Consider the following 17,291-nt stretch of genomic DNA (forward strand, 5'->3'; position numbering starts at 1 on the left):
GCTCAGTGGGTTAAAGCCTCTGCCTTCGGCTCAGGTCATGATCTCAGGGTCCTGGGATCAAGCCCCACAAGGTGGCTCAGTGGGTTAAAGCGTGGTAGAGGTATGTCTTCTTTCTGGGTGAGACCTTTTCTTCTACAGCATCATTCCCTAAAAGTGTTTTCTGCAAGATACTTGTTTTATAGGATTATAATAAACATTCATTTTAAAATGGATCAGAGATTAAAAATGTTTCAGAAATGCCAGCAGAAATATGTTACACATACAACATTTAGTCTTTATGCTTTATTCTGGTTAATTCCTTTTTTTTTTTTTTTTAAATAATCTCCACCCCAGTGTGGGGCTTGAACTCACAACCCCAAGATCAAGAGTCCTGTGCTCTTCCGACTGAGCCAGCCAGGTGCCCCTAACCTGGTTAATTCCTTAAAATGAAGTCCTTATAGTGTCTATATTGGGTAAAAAGGTATGTTCGTTAAAAATATTGCTATATCGGGGGCACCTCGGTGGTTCAATGGGTTAAGCCTCTGCTTTCGGCTCAGGTCATGATCTCAGGGTCCTGGGATCGAGCCCCGCATCGGGCTCTCTGCTCAGCGGGGAGCCTGATTTCCCCTCTCTCTCTGCCTGCCTCTCTGCCTACTTGTGATCTCTGTCAAATAAATAAATAAAAATCTTTTAAAAATATTGCTATATCATGGGTGATATTATCCATAAAATACCTACCATTATCCACCATCAGATACTATTCAGTATTATTTAAAACTGCCTTCTTACCTATTAGATGAACAAATGCAGATCCCTCCCTCCCACCCAGGGATTTAAGGGCTCTAGTCACATAGGGAACATCGGATTTATTTGTACATTGATGAACACATTTATCTGCTATCATGGATAAGGCATTTGGGTCTATATGAAGTCATGCAATTTGGGGGACCCTGGTTAGGTGGGCAAGGGGGAATGGACATGGAGTTGAGACAAACAACTCTTCTCAGCAGAAGTCTGGGGGTCTGACAAAGATTCGATCCTACTCGGTCACATAACAGCTGTGTGGTCTTGGAAAAGTCCCTGCTCCCCAACCTTCGCCTTCCTCCTCACGAAATGGAAATGCTGAATAGAGAGGCAACAGAACACTTTACATTCTGTGTGGTTAAGTGAGTTCCTAGCCCCATTTACCTGGAACCCTGACAAGGGCGGGATGTCAGCTGTGTCACTAGGCAACGTTGCTTATAGCAAATGAGCCCTGATTGGTAAATTACATGCAGGCAGGAAGGGCTCTGAATGCAATATAAATAATTAGTGGAAAGCCATAGCTTTTGGGGGCTGCGCCAAGGACAGTGAATGCTGCTGGGATCCTGGCAGCTTTGTCTTCTCAGTCAGGGGTTCACGGCCTCCTCATTGTGGACTCATTACCCTGTACCTGGGTAGAACTCAGAAGAGCTCTGCAGGCTGAGTGGTCCCCTAGCAGATGAGAAAGGCCTGGGCCTGCCCCGCTGGCACAGTGTGCTTCCTGCCCCAGCGTCCTTCTCGGTAAAGTCAGTGACAGGGATGGCCTATTTGGGTCTTGCGGGTCTGTCTGATTAAGCCCAACAAGAACCCCTCAAGGAGGTCCCATAGGAGGTGACAGCAGCAGCTCCTCCCAGGGCATGAGGATTAAATGAAGTTATAGAAACAGAGCCACTGGCAGAGGACAGGACAAATGTCACCCCCTTCTCTCCATCCCAGAAAAAAAAATACCTGTCTTTGGGCTCTTTGCCTCGTTTTTCCCTTGGTGGAGAAAGATCTGTCTCTGGCTTCCAGTCAGAACAGTCAAGCCCTTTTTCCTTCTTTGCTTTGTCTCTCTCCTCTCCTTTTTCTCCTTTAGGGGGTCCAGGGGAGTCTGAAAACGAAAGCATGGCATTGGTCCCAAACTGTGCTCTATCTCCGCAGACCCCAGCATGACTTCGGGGAGGGCAGAGCAAAGGGCAGGGACCACGACAGCAGCACATGCCCCCAACACACCCTTACACACACACAGAAATACATTCACACACGGATGTTTATGCAACATGCACACACGTGTGCAAACCCATGCTCATACGGGGAAAGAAAGACATCTGCACGCAGACCGTATTTACACAAATGCGTCTATACAGACATGTGCTCTTTATAGAACATGCAAACACACGGAAACACATACATAGAGGCACACGTCTACAAATGTGCAGAGCGTGCGGGCCAACACTGGCCTTCTCCGCTACGAGGCCCCCTGTCATTTCTTAAGTCATTTGACAAACACGCACTGAGTGCCTGCTGTAAGCCAGGCATGGTCCCGACCCAGGAGAAGGGAGAAGCACACAGCCCAAGCCGACTTGGACTCCTCTCACCCAGCAGCCGCTTCCAGTTTTTGATGAGGACTTTGGCCAAGGACACAACCTCCTTGTCTGAGCAGTGCTTGCGGACCCCATTGACGGCCACTCCAATCCTGGTTGTCTGCAAAGCCAGAGGGTCAAGGGCTGGTCTTCCAATGGGCCCCCGGGACTAGTGACCTTAACTGGCAAGGCCCGCCCCTGCTCAATCCCCACACTGTCCCCCGCCCCAGCCTCTGCAGAGGCCTGGCCCCGAGCCGTGGCTGATGTTGTGACCCTGGTCCGGCAGCACGCATTGAAGTCCAGGCCCCAAGGCCCGGCCCCTCGCCCCGATGGTGACCATGGCTTCGGTGAAAAGCTGCCACTGAGGACCCCTCACCGCGTCTATCTCCTGGCATCTCTGAGTTCAAGTTTCAGCTGAAGACACAGGTCTGGTGCCTACAGCTTGGGTCTGTGCTGATTTTTTTCAGGGCCGAGAACTTCTGGTAATGCTTGGGGGCTGTTTGGGCAACACAGGGAGGATCTAAAAGTGGGCAACTTTTCCTTTCCCCTGGATCACCGGCCTTTCAGATCCCGTAGGTCCAGGGATGCCTAGGTGGCTCAGGTGGTTGGGCCACTGCCTTCAGCTCAGGTCATGATCCTGGAGTTCTGGGATCGAGTCCCACATCCGGCTCCCAGCTCTGTGGGGAGTCTGCTTCTCCCTCTGACCTTCTCCCCTCTCTATGCGCTCTCTCTCTCAAATAAATAAATAAAATCTTAAACAAAATATATAAAACAGATCCCATAGGCCCAGGGGCTTAGGAATTGGGGTATTTAAGAAAGCAAATCGGTCCTTCTCACAGACCTATAGGGCCTCCTGCCCTTGGAGGGTACCCGGCCGCCATCTCAGTGCCTCAGTCTCCACCCTCAGAGCTCAAGACCTCTCCCGCCCTTGGCCCTCCCGTCCCAGACCCCTCCCAGACCCCACCCTGAAGGGCCTCCCCAACACTTCTTCTTCCCCAGAAGGTCTTCCCCATCCCCCAGGGACAGCCCCCCTCCCCAGGCTTCCCATCCCCGCCCCACCTGGAGTAGCTGGATGGACATCTGACAGCTGTTCAGCTTCTTCAGAAGGTCGAGGGCCGCTTCCTGTGGGAGGCCACGAGGTGAGGACGGGGGCCATGGCTTCTGCCCCAGGCCCCTTTCTGACACTGTGTGTGGTGTTGCGGGAAAGAGGGGTGCAGGAGGTAGGGGAGATTGCTCAGCTACAGGATAAACGTAGCCAAGTGGTCGAAGGATAGGCAAGGGATAGGAAGAAGGAGAGAGGGAAGAAGTTCTGCCCCGGACCAGCTCCCTAACTTCCTCTCCCACCACCCAGCCGGCCTCGTGCCATCCCTGAGCTGGGTCCCAGCTCTAACCACTCCCCCTCCCCCGGCCTCCGCTCTGCTGTTCCTTCTACTGGGCATGCGCTCTCCTCCGCCTTCTTGTCCTCTTAAAGTAACTACTTCATGGCTTCTTGTTACTGCTTTTGCATCTGCAACCTCAGCCCCCTGCTTGCCAATTATGAGCTCCTGCAGGGTGAGGACGGTGCTTTTTTTTTTTTTCTTAATAGCTTTAATAAGATATAACTGATATGCAATGCGCTGCATGTTTGATGTTTGTGTACACCCGTGAAACCATCATCACAATCAAGAGAAGAACATAGCCGTCATCCCCCAAAGTTCCCTTGTGCCCCCTTGTGATCCCTCCCGCCCTGCACCCCAACCCCAGGCCCAGGACACCAGTATTCTGACGTCAGTCTAGATGCATTCGAAAGGATTTTATATAAAGCATACTGCAGGGGCGCCTGGGTGGCTCAGTTGGTTAAGCCGCTTCCTTCGGCTCAGGTCATGATCCCAGGATTTTGGGATCGAGTCCCACATCGGGCTCCTTGTCCAGCAGGGAGCCTGCCATTCGGCCTGCTTGTGCTCTATGACAAATAAATAAATAAAATCTTTTTAAAAAATAAAATGTACTGTGATGGGCTTTCTCCTTGACTCTGCATAACTGAGATTCATGTATGTTGCTGCATAGATCGATAATTCTTTTTATTACTGAGTCGTTTTCCATCGCAGAGATGTACCACAACTGGCTTATCCATTCACCTGCTGGTGGGACATAGGGGTGGCTTCCAGCTGGGCCAAGGAGCATTCACATACAAGTCCTTGTATGGACATATACTTTCATTTCTTTGGGGCAAAGAGGACTGTTTTAGTCTCTGAAACCTCAGGGTTCAGCACGCAGCTCAGCACTCCCTGACTGAATGGCTAAAGCAGAGAGCAGAGGTGGGAGAGGTAGAAGGAAGCAAAGGACCTCAGATCTGAAAATCTGCTGGCTGCCAGGCCCCATGGACCCCTGCCCCATTTGAGCCTTCTCCTTCCTACACCCACTTCCCAGAGGCCATCCCTGCCTCCTGTCCTGAGCTCGGTCCCCTGGGAGCGCCAGCTGACTGTGTCCTGCATGCCCCTTGCCCTGGTCTCAGTGTGTGGTTTCAGCTGCCAGCCCCTGCCGGCCAGGCTTCCTTGCCAGGACCGTGTCCCAAGGGCTGCCCTCAGCCTCTCTTGGAACTCGGTCTGTAGTACATTTTTGGAGGCGTGACCTGCGGACGTGCAAGCGTGTACATAAACGTGTGGGCAAACAACTCTGAGTGCAGCACTAATTCAAGGCTTCCTGGGTGCTGGGCCCTGCCCTCCGTCCTTCACCTGCATTTGTCCCTTTCACTCTCACACTGGCCCTGTGAGGCACATACTATCACTAGCCCCCTTCTTACCAAATTACTACCCCATTTTCACAGATGAGCCACCCAAGGAACAAAGAGATTAAATACTTTGCCCCAAGTTGCAAGACATTGACCTGGGATTCAAACTGAGTTCCCTCGGCTCTAAATACGATACAAACTGCTTCGAGATGGACACGTAGAGACCTCGGAGTGTACGATAACGAAATATGAGTAAGGGCAGTGGCCTGTTGCTCAATGTTTAACGCCCAGTTCTCAAAGAAAAAACCACCTGGTCTGTAGTGTTTGTCAATTTCTATCATGTCAATAGTCCTCCCGTGGCCAGTTTCAAGCTACCAACCTCTATCACTGAAGTAAAGGAGGGACTGGGAAGGGACGTGCAGAACCATGCATTATACGCTGTTTCCACCGTATTGATGTGATCCGAGTGAATCAGCTCTAGACCCCAGGTGATAGTGAAATCAAGTAAAACAATTAGCAGTGATGGCTTTGGAGAGTTTGTTACCTTTGTTTTTAATATAACTTATTTAATTGTAAGTATATCTTAAATTTTTAAGATAATGCTCTACGTAGGGAATATAGTCAATGGTATTTTATTATTTTTTAGAGATTTTATTTATTTCAAAGAGAAAGAGCGAGAGCAAAAGAGAAAGAGAGAGAGAGAGAAGCAGACTCCCCACTGAGCAGAGAGCTCAACGCGGGGCTCGATCTCAAGACCCTGAGATCATGACCTGAACCAAGGACAGATGCTTCACCCATTGAGCCACCCAGGCACCCCAAGTCGATGGTATTTTAACAGCATCGTACGGTGACAGGTGGTGCCGTACAGAATGTATAGAACTGAGGAATCACTATGTCATACACCTGAAACTAATGTCACATTGGCTGTCAACTATAATCAATTAAAAGAATAAAACAGCGGCTGTATTTCACAGCCAGCTTGGAAAATTCCTGAAAAATCAATAGTGGCTGTGGCTGCAGCTCACCACGGGGCGTGTGTCTCTGTGTGTCCCACTGTACCGCTGGGGGGTGATGGAGAGAAACTGCCAGGAACCCTGAGCGAGAGCTGCCAGCTGTGACTCTCCTTGTACAGGGCTGGGGTGTGCGCCCAGCTGTAGCTCTGGTCCCCGCGTGGAGCTGTGCGTGTACGGCTCTGAGCAGCGTGTCTGTGTGTCTCTGTGGAATGGCGCCCGTGTTACAACCTCCGAGTGGGTCAGTGTGGCTGTCTGAGGGTGGTTCTGCAGCGCACACGTGTGTGTGTCTTTCTGGAAACATCATGGCCACTGTGGCTGTGTCTCATACGCAGTTACGTGCGTAGATGCTTGTCTAGCTGTTACAGTGTGTGGTTGCGTGTGTGCAGCTATGTTTGTTGTGTGTGATTGTGTGTATGTGTCACCGTGGCTGTCGCTGTGGCTCTGTGTCTGAGGCTGCTTCAGCCGGATGCTCACAGCAGCTGACAAAAGCCCTTAGTATATTGCTGGGACTTCGGTAACTGGCAGCAAACCCCAGGCCTGAGCTGCAACGTGGAGGATCCGTCTTGTTACAGGAAATGTGTCCTCCTCTCCCTAACCGCTGCTGGGCGGGCCCCACTTTTGCTCCCAGAGCAGGCCCCGCCTCTCCCGGCCACAGGCCCAGAACTTGTGCCCACCCAGATGCTGCCAAGAGCCCAGGCGTAGACGTGGCCACGAAGAAGCTCTGTGCTACCGAGACCTTGCATCCAGATGGGGCTCTTTCCTGGACGGAGCTCTGGGTACTTTCACAGGAATCCATCCCCCAAGGGACACAGTTTCCTCTTCCCATTTCACAGAAGAGGGCACTGAGGCCCAGAGAGGGAAAGCCTAGAGAATGGTGAGCCTAGGACCATACAAGGAGTGAGGGGGAAGCCCAGGGCAAGTCCCCTCCTTTTCAGCCAGAGCTCGACTCCCCCAAAACTGCCTTTCCCCAGGTGTCCCACCACCCCCACCTCCAGCCCAGAATCTGCTGGCCCAAGCCTGGGGTTAGCCAGGGACAGGTCTGTGAGGCAGAACTGAGCTCAGCAGACAAGGGCCTGAGCTCCACCACTTGGAGCTGGGAAAACGCCCTTGGATGTGAGGCTCAGTTCCACTGATCTTGGAACCGGGTGGGGGATCCGGGAACTGGGTTGGGGGAGGCTGGGCTTGTAAGGGTGACGGGCTCCCAGCACTCCACAGGTTTCGTGTCCCGCCTTGCTGTCCCAAAGGAGGAGTCATTGTCTAACTCTTACTAAACCTCCATGCAAGTGCTCCCAAAGGCCTCACATCTCTTCCACACTCACCGCTGCCTGCAGTCACTCCTTCCCAGGAGGTAGATAATCTTATCTCTTCCCTCCACGTGAGGAAACTGGCAGACTCTGGCCTTTATACAAACACCCACTCACTGTGCCTGCTCTAGGGCTGCTTGACACAGTCCTTGGTTCTGGTGACTCTTCCTTTTTCCCCATTCTAAAGCTTCCCTTAGGGGGCATCCCTTTCCCAAGCTCCTAGAGTCACAGAATGGGCTGAAAAGCTAGACCAGACTCCAGCAGGGACTATTGAGCTCTCAAGGGCTAAATCGTCCTCTCTTCCCTCTCCAGGTGTGCTCAGGCCCTCCCAGACCCAAGGCCAAGTTTGCTCTGACCAGGCAACCTGGTGGCCGCCTGCTTAAGGCAAAGATCATGGTGAGGATCAAACATTAACTTGAAGTTGGCCTGAGAGCCGCAGGCAGCGCAGGTAGGGTCGTCAGTCTGCATTCTCCTCTGGGTCGGGCTCTCCCCTCCAACCCTCCACCCTCCGGGCCCAGGCCTACCGCCAGTCCTCCTTCCCTCCCCGCCCCGAGGGCCCCCGAGGGCGCGCAGTGGTGCCCGGCACCTGTTCGGGCCCCGCCCGCTGGGGCCCCACCCTGCGGCCAAGTTAAGGGAAAGTTCTAAGTAGAACCGCTCCTGGCGCCCGCAGGCTGTGAGGTTGTGGGATCTGCGGTCCCTTGCTGCCCTACCCTAGATCCGCTCCTCGGGTGAGGGATGGAGGCGGCTCAGCACCCTACATTAGCTCAAGTTTCTTTGCCCCTTCTCGGGCACCCAGGATTTTGCAACCCACCTCCCCCCCCCACCCGCGCCGTTCCCCCTTCTCCCCCGCCCCGCTGTCGCCACCACTCCCTGGACTTTGCCTTGAGTCCCCGGACTCCGAAAGTCCTTTTCCAGGTCCCGGTCTTTTCGCTCGCTTTCCCGGGCCCTGCGCAAGCCACCCAGGGCCCCTGAACCCCGCTGGTCCAGAGAGGCGTGCGTAAGCCTCGTCTCTGCGGCCCGCGCGATCCTGCCCAGCGCCCTGGGCCGGGCACACGCCCACCCCGGGAGTTCGCAGCAGCCCCCAAGAGGCGCTGCGTCCTGCGCCAGCCGCGCCTCCCTCGGGCCCTGGCGTCCCGCACGCGCCTCCCGGGCGCCCGGCCAGCACGCGCCCCCGGGACTCCCGGCTCGCACGCGCCGCGCCTCCTGGGGGCGGGGGCCGTGGCCCAAACTCTGCGGCCTCACCGTGTTCTTCCTGGCCACCATCTTCTCCAGCTTTCTGGCGATCCTCAGCAGCTCCTCTTCCTGGCCCATGCTGGCGCGCGACGCCCGCCAGGGCTAGGGGCGCCGGGGCTGCGGGAGGCGCGAAGGCGGAGGACGCGCGACCGCGCGGGCCCCAAACCCACACGACGCACACGCCTGCGGGGGCGGGGCTCTCCCCCCACACCCCCCTGGCCCGCCCGCCCCGCAGCCGCAGGGGGGAGGGGTGACGTGCACTAAATATAGACTTCAAGGACTCGCCCGGGCAAAGTTTGCCCGCGCCGGCGGGTTTGGCCTCTCGAGAGGGACGAGGCCGCGCGAGAGAGGGCCCTGCGCCTCGGCCCTTCTGCCGAAGCGAGGTTTGACAATTGGGGAGGCCGTGGTCCCCGGACGCAAGGGGCTGTATCGGCAAGCAGGGCGCCTGAGGGTGCCCCAGCGCTCTGGGAGGAGCCCTGGCTCCAGCGATTCTGCACGGTCGCAGCTCCAAGCGGGCGGACCTAGCTCCGTGCCTGCGCCCAAGTGCAGGCAGCTTGCAGCGCTCGGCTCATATTTCGTGCGCGGCTGTCAAATCCAACTCTGCTCTACCGGGGCGCGCTCATTCGTCGCTCATTCGTGCACACAACCTGTGTACACGGGTGCACCCAGGCCCTCTGGTTCCATCGATTTTGTTGGCTGCAGTGAGATGTTGGCGTTTCTTACAAGCTCCCCCGAGTGCAGCAGGCAGGGCTGTGCCGAGGACTGCTCTCTGTGTAGTGACGACTTGGGAGATTCTTAGGTGCGCCAAACTTTGAGAAATGCTGATCCGGGTGGATGGGTACCCCTAATTTATTCAGGGTCAGGCCACCTGCCTCCCCAGTGGGATCGGATCTGGAGGGGAGATCTTGGATGAAAGGAGTAAAGAGAATTGTGCCCTCACAGCTGCGCATGTGTTCCATCGAAGGACCTTCCTTCTAAGTGTCTCCAGCACACTCAGGAAGAGTCCTAAACTGGTGAGCGTAATTAACACAACATTATCTTTTTGCTGGAAGAGGTGCTTAAGGACCTGGAGGGGAAGCATGAGAAGTGGTCAGTGCTGTATGCAGAGGGGGGACACAGTGGCTTGGGGTGTTCAGTGTTAGAGAACTCCATCCCAGCCTGGGTGAAGGCTCATCTGGCTTCTAACCGCTGCTGAGTGAGTGACCTGGGACTATGGTAGGAAGGAGTGAGTTTATCTTCATTCAACAAATGCATTTTGAGTGTTCAGGACTAGTCCCAGCAAACTTGAGATACAGTCTATGGGCAGGAGAAAATCTAAGGGAATTTGGATGCATTCAAATATATTATCACAAGTCGGGTGAGGGTCAGAAAGAAGTAAGGATGCTTTAAGGACACATTTGAGAGGACCGGCACCAGTGGAGGTTTCATCTACCCTGAAGAAAGGAAGTTTAATCTTTGGGGCAGAAGTGCGGGGTGGGAGTTGGGGGTGGGAGGGGGCTATTCACATAAGGGAGGAAGAAACATTCATTCATTCATTCAATATGTATTGAACACCTACTATGTGCCAGACAGTTCTAGCCCTGGGCATCCAGAGAGGAACAAAACAGTCTTCCTGGAGCTCTGAACGTGCAAAGCTTAGGGATGGGAGTGGACTTAGTGTGTCAGGGTTGGAAGAACTAAATATTGGCGGGGCTACAGCTTAGAGGTTGGTTTTGGGGGAAGACAGGGCAGAAAGCCAGAGGTGAGTGTGGTCTGACCACACCAGCATTATGGGCCACTTTTAGGAGGTTAGACTTTATGTTTGGGATGTGCGGAGGTCTCTTGGTCAACTCCCAAGCAACCTCTGGGTTGAAGGGTCTGTAGTTACTTAGGGTTGCCTTTTTTTTTTTTTTTTAAGATTTTATTTTCAAGTAAACTCCACACCCAATGTGGGGCTCAAACTTTTAACCCTGAGATCAAGAGTCACACACTCCACTGACTGAGCCAGCCAGACGCCCCAGGATTGCCTTGAAAAAAGAAAAAAAGCAGAGCTGATCCTCCTCAAAGTTCCACAGAGTTCCCACGGTGAGTTGTATGACAAGACACCTACATCACTGGGGCTCAAAGGACCCTAAGAAAACATCAAGTCCAACCTCTTCATTGTACAGATGGGAAGACTGAGGCTTAGAGCAGCCCAGGGTTGCACTGCTCAACCGTATCAGACACTGTTGGTACCCGCCATATTCCCTCTACCTGCCCTCACATGGAGGTCACAGCAGGCTGTTCCTGGACGCACCTCCAACACCTTCCCACATCGCGGGATGAGGGCTTCAGAGCAGGCTGAGGTGCTTAGAAACGGACACTCCCAGGCAGGACCCCTCAGCCAACGAAAGACAACAAAAGACGTGGTGGCAAACACACCAATTTTTTCGCTTTCAGTGGGACAACTCAGAGATTTGTTCTTTTTTATTCTTTTTTAAACCAATTTCTATGCCCAACATGGGGCTCGAACTCATGACCCCGAGATCAAGAGTCGCATGCTCTACCGACTGAGCCAGCCAGATGCCCCGAAGACATGTTCTAATCAATAGTCTCTCAAAGGTCCTGAAGATAAGCCCTAGTTCACAGTAGCCCCTCATTAACACACCCCCTATTGCTTTTTGACCCAGTATTCCACTCCCTACTTCCTCTTTACATTTCCTGGGATCACCTTGCAAACTATAAACCCCTTGCTCCCAGAACTTTGTCTCAGGGGACCGCAAACTGAGACAAGGGCTGTGGTCAACCTAAACCGCTGGCCTTCCGTCTCCCTGGCCAGCACCCTTCCTCTGTGCGGGGGTTTTTAACCCACGTACTGTTAACATTCTGGATGGGATGATCCATTGTTTTGAGGGCAGAGCTGTGAACTGGAGGGTGGTCACCAGGATCTCTGACCTTTAGCCACTAGATGCTAGTAGTACCTTCCAGTTGGCAACAGTCAAAAAAGGTCTCTGTGTTGCCAAACATCCCCCTGGAGGCAAAACCACCCCTGGGTGCAAACCCCTGTTCACGCTGCGGTCTTCCTTAGTAGGTCCAGAGAAAGAATTCCAGGCCCTAGGATTCCCACCTCTTCCCTACTGCTCTTCAAATCCCACAAATGAAGCCACTGAATTTAATGCAAAAAAAAAATCTTTTATTAGAGATGAGTGAGATAACAAGTCTGAGATGAACAAAAGCAGACGCTGGAGGCCCAGAAGACTACCCCATTGGGATCTGTGGAATCCCAGACCAGGCCAGTTTCCAGAATACACAGCCCCGCCTCCCAGGCCAGATTGCTTCATTGGCCATTGGCACTCTCTGGCCTCTCCTGTTTGGCCTGACCCATCCCTGCCAGGGCTCAGCGCCGGGTGCCCATAAAGCCGCCTTAGAGACTGATGATGGCTTAGCTGTACCTGTTTTCTAATATGGGGCTGAAAGTCATGGTGACACTTCTGGGACTGGGAAACAGAATTTGAGTCCCTGCCTTCCCATTCCTATTATTCTCCTTCCTCCTTTCTTAGCTCTTTCCTCCCCCAAGACTGGAAGGCTTCTGAGTTGACCAAAGGAAAAGGAGAGAAGGGAAGATCAATCATCCCAGACCATTCCTTTCCTTCCTGTTACATCAAGGACAGTAGGCAAATGGGGGCTACTCCGAGCCTGCTTCCTGGCTGAGGAATAGAGCAGAGGTCCCCATCCCCAGGAGGGCTGTGCGGTTCCTCAAAAGGAGGGCTAGTGCTTATTTACTTAACAGCCGGTACAGCACGAGCAGTGGCCAACCAGGATGGATGCGAGCTGCAGACAATGCAGCGTCCCATCGGTATCAGGCAGCTGACTGCCTGTCTGCCCCTGGGCCCGGGACCATCCCCTGGAATCTAGCCCTGCCGATTCCCAAACCCAGCCTTTGGGACCAGTGACCCAGCAAGGGGCCACATCTGCAAGACCCTTGTCTTACTCGTGTGGCATCTGGACGTAGAGAAAAACTCAGTCAAGTACTAGACTAACAAACGTCCAGAAAGACAGCCCCTTGGCTGGCAGAATCCCTGGTCTGGATGATGAAGGTGGGCTGGTCCTACTCTTATGGAGCCCCCAGACTGATGGAAGAAAGATATTCTGGTCTGATGAGAGACTGAGGGTTCTGCAGCTAACGGTAGCTCATGAATACTCAGACCCAGCTAATGAGCTCCCGGGGTGGGGACAGGATAGAGGGGAAGGAACGGCCATCAGCCCAAATATGGAAGGGCCCCGTATCCTTGGAGGGGGCACGGGCCCACGGCAGGGAGGAAGGCCAGCCACAGAGGCACAAGGTACAGACAGAGCAAGACCTAAGGTAATGGAGAACTCAGTTCCCCGGTTTTGTGGACTCAAGTCCTAGCACTGAACACTGGGGTCCCACATGGGCGCTAGTTCTGGCATGCAAGGACGAGCAAGGAGCTAGTCTTGCAAAAGCTGTGCAGAGTTTCCAGGAGAACCCCTCTCCTGGAGTCCTCTCCTTCAGTGAAGCCAACCTGGGGAGAGAAGAATGAAAATTGACATGTTCCGAGTACCTATATTACATACCACCTCGGTTCCACCACCGTCCTATCATGGATAGATGAAATTATCCCCATTTCACAGACAACGAAACTGAGGCTTGAAGAAGCAAAGCCACTTTTCCAAGTCCTCCATGTCCTACAGTCCAAGCTCTTCTTATCACACATGTGCCACCAACCTGTATCCGCTAAATGCTGGGGGCAGATACCTGGTTATGGACACAGATTGGGGTCTGGCACCTGACTTTGATGAACTGGGGATGACGATTCCTCAGAGAGGCCCAGCTTCTGCCCCCGCTGTCTCTGACTCCCAGTACAGCAACCACCGCCACCCCTGAGGGATCCCCAGGGGAACCGCGGCTTCGTGCTCAGCCCAGCTGGCTCTGTCCTGTGCCCACTCCCAGGATCCCCAACTAACTATGGGTGACTGTGAGAGATGTCACGATTCAGCAGGGAGATGTCACGATTCAGCAGGGAGAGGCCGGATTCAGGGTGACAGCTCTTGCCTTGTCCCTGTCACACGCCTCTCTGCCTGGGAGTGGCCTGTCTGGGAGGATTCAGGAGACTCTCCTATACAAGGGGACAGCTGGCGAGCCAAGGGCTGCTCTCCAGCCACCCTAATCCTGCCTCATCTGTAGGGAAGTGAGCCCCCAGTCTGGCTGACCCAGGTCTGCTCATCTTCCCCCGGAGAGAAGCCCCAGCTCAGGCCCCCTCACCTCTGCCGTCCCTCAAGACCTGGGGTCTCCCCAGCTTCATGAGTCCTGGGCTGGAGGGGGAAGGGGGTACACTAGGGCAAGGGGCTGGCCAAACTGTGGCCACCCAGCCTCCTATAGACTGTGGCCATGGGCAGAGGTCCCCATGACCCCACCCCACCCACCTACTGTTGACCAACTCTGCCTCCCACATGTCCTGCCACCACCCCTCGAACCACAGTCCCAGAGCTCATACCAGCATGTTCCTTGTGGGCAGAGGCTGCCTGGCTGAGGGACAGTCTTCCAGGCTCCAGCCCACCCCGCCGATACGAGCGAGTGCTCTCGGAGCTGGAAGGCAGGGAAAGGCCAAGATGACCTCATGCCGAGAGCCTCTTAGAGCGGGGACAAAGAGCTCAGGTATCGGCTGGGGACTGAGACAAGCGGGGACAGTGTCCTCCAGGGTCCTGGCTGGGCCCATCACAGGCTACAGAGGCCTGGAACTGGAGCTTTCCTGTGTCTGCTCTCCAGACTCAAGACCAAAAGCATTGTGTACAAAGAAGGGAGGACTGCGTTGTGGGTTGGCAATGGGACATGGCAAAGATCCCACCGAGAACCTCTAGAAGAAGCCACACAGGCGGGACTCAGCCTTTTCTACCCCATCTGCAGCAGTGTGAGTTCTAGGCTCCTTCCCAGCCCTTCAGGCTGGACTCAGGGCAGGTGTGTGAAGGGCGAAGGGTCCCCTCACCCCCCACTCGAAGGCCAGCGTGTTGTGTTAGTTGTGGGCCTCGGAGCTGGGAGGTGTCCCAGTCTTTAGGCAGCCACCATTTACAGGTGGGGAGCTAGATGATGTACATAGGGGTCGGGAAAAACTTGCTCAGCAGCAAAGCTGGGCTCTTACCTGAACCTGACCGGGGGATACATCTCTGCAGGGGTGCTTCCAGATGTCAGGCTGGGTCGGGAGGGGCCCTCCTCAGAGCTGGGTGGGGTCTGGCTGGGACCCGCAGCATCCACGGGGTGTGTGAGGGTGGAAGAGGTGGAGGCTGGACGGCCCAAGCTCTCAGGGGCCCTGCACGGCTCACAGCTCAGGCTGGGGACTTCAGAACGATCTGGAATCAGAAGTGATAAAACCTGGGTGGCTCAGGGGGTTGGGCCACTGCCTTGCTCAGGTCATGATCTCAGGGTCCTGGGGTTGAGCCCCACATCAGGCTTTCTGCTCAGCAGGGAGCCTATTTACTCCTGCCACTCTGCCTACTTGGGATCTCTCTCTCTCTGTCAAATAAATAAATAAAATCTTAAAAAAAAAAAAAGATTTATAAAAAAAAAGAAGTGATAAAACCTGTCTTTATGTCTTACTCTGTTCTCAATGTCGAAGCAGTCCTTGGCCTCTAGGGCCTATCACAGCTGCCCCCACTGCCACGCCCCCCCCCTTGGTGTTCCCCTCCAGCTTCTCCCCACTCTGCTTGGGTCTCATGGGCTAGTGACGCACTGTTTTTGCTTCTGCTACCCCGGGTCCTCACTCTGGACTCCTCTGCTCACCCCTCAGGCTCAGCTCAGGTGCTGACAGGACAGGACGCCCTCCTCAGCCACCCCTCGGTCCCAACAGGACATGCTCCCTCCCTCCCCTGAGCTCCCAGAACAAGCTTCTTCATTCAGTCAACAAACAGTTCTTGAGGCCAGCCAGGTGCCGAAATACTAGTCCCAGAACAATCCAATCCCTGTGCTTTTGAGATTTACATCCTTCGTGGGGTGGGGGTGGGGATTTACATTCTGTACCATCGTGTCTGATATTGTAATGAATCACATTCTGGCTGTTATCTCCCCCACTAGACTGCGTCTCGGGCACCCAGTGGATGGTCAGTACGTGCTTCTCTGCCTTTTTACTTAAGCGTAGCATCGAGGAATCTGGAATAAGACAGACCTGGGTTGGGATCCCACATCGGGGACTTAGCTATGGGATCTTGGACACGTGACTTAACATCTCTGTTCCTTTACCTGCAGGGGGGTAGATGATAGCCTCTACCTGACAGGTGATTGCAAGGGCGGGAGGGGGGCATAGACTACCGCCCACAGCCTTAGCTCAGCGCGCCAGCACACGGCAGACCGTCCGTGAACGGTATGGGGAGCACTTTTCCAGGTGGCTGGCCATACCTCCGCTGGCATGTCCTGCACGCCCTTGGACCATGGTCCGAGAAGGGTTTTTGATCGGCAAGGGTGGGGGGCAGGCTTCACTCTGGCTCTGAGGGGCAGTTGATCCCAGGTTGGCGATGGTCTCATAGGTTTTATTGCTGAGGTCGACCCTCCCGCTGGCCCAGCGGGCCTGGGCTGGGGGCTTCAGAGGAGAGCGCTGCAGGGGCAAAAGTATGGGAGAAAGGATGGTCTGGTTCCTCCAGTTCAGCCCTGGCCCTCCCCCTGCCAGGCCCAATCAGGCTCCTTCCATGGGCTAACAAAGGCCCGAGAGACAGGGCCGGGACTCACCTTCTCTTCCTCGTCCTCCTCACTGTCAGAGCCAGGCTCAGGGGAGATTCCCCAGTTGTAGTCCACGTGCAGAGGGAAGGCGAGGGTCCCAGCCTGGGCCTGCTCCAGCTGCCAATAACAAAGCCCTGGCAGTTCAGAGGGTCAGGGGCTCGGCAGAGAGACAGAAAGGGTAAGGGGCTTCCCCTCCTTTCCTAGACCTCACCAGCTCCTCACATTCCTTGTGCTGCTTCTTCCTGGCTATGTCCAGAGCTGTCTCTCCTGCCTCGTTCACTGTGAGGGGTAAAGCCAAGGGTCACGGTCAAGGTCAAATGCATTCTAACTTAGAGGTTATGATGGGCCTCTGACATCAGATTGTGTTTGAATCTTGGCTCTGCTACTTCCTGGCTGTGTGATCTTGGGCAAGTTACCTAGTGTCTCTGGGCTTTGATTTTCTTAACTATAAAATAAGCGTAATACTTGTAACCTCCTGACGAGGCTGTCGTTGAGTACTAAAGGAGTTACTATGCCGGTAAATAGTGGCTATCATAATCATTATTATTTACGTTCAGCTAGTATTTACTTGATTAGGTACTTTCAGAAACATCATTTTATGTTCTTTGCAGGTCTGCCAGGTCAGTGGTATTATACCCACTTTACACACGAGGAAGCTGAGGTTCAAGAGATAAATGGACAAATCCCAAGGTCACAGAGGTGGTCAGAGGCAAGCCAGGATTAGAACCCCAGTCTGTCTGCAAAGTCTGTGCTTGTCACTCACGCCCTTGGTATGGGAAGAGGGCAGGAAGTTCCACACCAGGGGCAGGAAAGAATGGAAGTCTGCTGGGGGACGTGCTGGGAGCCCCACCTGTGCCGAGCGAAGCTCTCCCTTTCAGCAGCAGCTTGAGGCAGTCAGGTTGGTTGTAGAGAGCAGCCCAGTGCAGAGCGCTGTTCCCATCAGCAGCCTTGGCATCCAGGTGACCTCTGTGGGGGGAAGACAGGGAGGCAGGAAGGGGAACAGAC

The 17,291-nt window shown here is 54.2% G+C and overlaps 2 protein-coding genes across 2 annotated transcripts in view; both read right to left on the reverse strand.

Annotated features, from left to right (window-relative positions):
* Positions 1-8,770, reverse strand: part of TCEA3 (transcription elongation factor A3) — a 35,506-nt gene extending 26,736 nt beyond the window's left edge. Inside the window, exons 1-4 of the mRNA XM_044237417.1 lie at positions 8,612-8,770; positions 3,402-3,464; positions 2,358-2,463; positions 1,729-1,870 (exon numbers count right to left, since the gene is read on the reverse strand). Of these exons, the coding sequence (XP_044093352.1) occupies positions 1,729-1,870; positions 2,358-2,463; positions 3,402-3,464; positions 8,612-8,680 (380 nt within the window). The 5' untranslated portion in view covers positions 8,681-8,770. The remainder of the gene's footprint in view (positions 1-1,728; positions 1,871-2,357; positions 2,464-3,401; positions 3,465-8,611) is intronic.
* A 4,171-nt stretch (positions 8,771-12,941) lies between these two features.
* ASAP3 (ArfGAP with SH3 domain, ankyrin repeat and PH domain 3) overlaps positions 12,942-17,291 on the reverse strand; it is a 46,683-nt gene continuing 42,333 nt past the window's right edge. The window contains 9 exon segments of the mRNA XM_044237418.1: positions 12,942-13,068; positions 13,071-13,104; positions 14,077-14,124; positions 14,126-14,168; positions 14,719-14,926; positions 15,969-16,164; positions 16,296-16,403; positions 16,498-16,565; positions 17,137-17,252. Coding sequence (XP_044093353.1) covers positions 13,031-13,068; positions 13,071-13,104; positions 14,077-14,124; positions 14,126-14,168; positions 14,719-14,926; positions 15,969-16,164; positions 16,296-16,403; positions 16,498-16,565; positions 17,137-17,252 — 859 coding nt within the window. The 3' untranslated portion in view covers positions 12,942-13,030.

The sequence above is a fragment of the Neovison vison genome, chromosome 2 (assembly GCF_020171115.1).
Source record: "Neovison vison isolate M4711 chromosome 2, ASM_NN_V1, whole genome shotgun sequence".
Lineage (NCBI taxonomy): Eukaryota > Metazoa > Chordata > Mammalia > Carnivora > Mustelidae > Neogale > Neogale vison.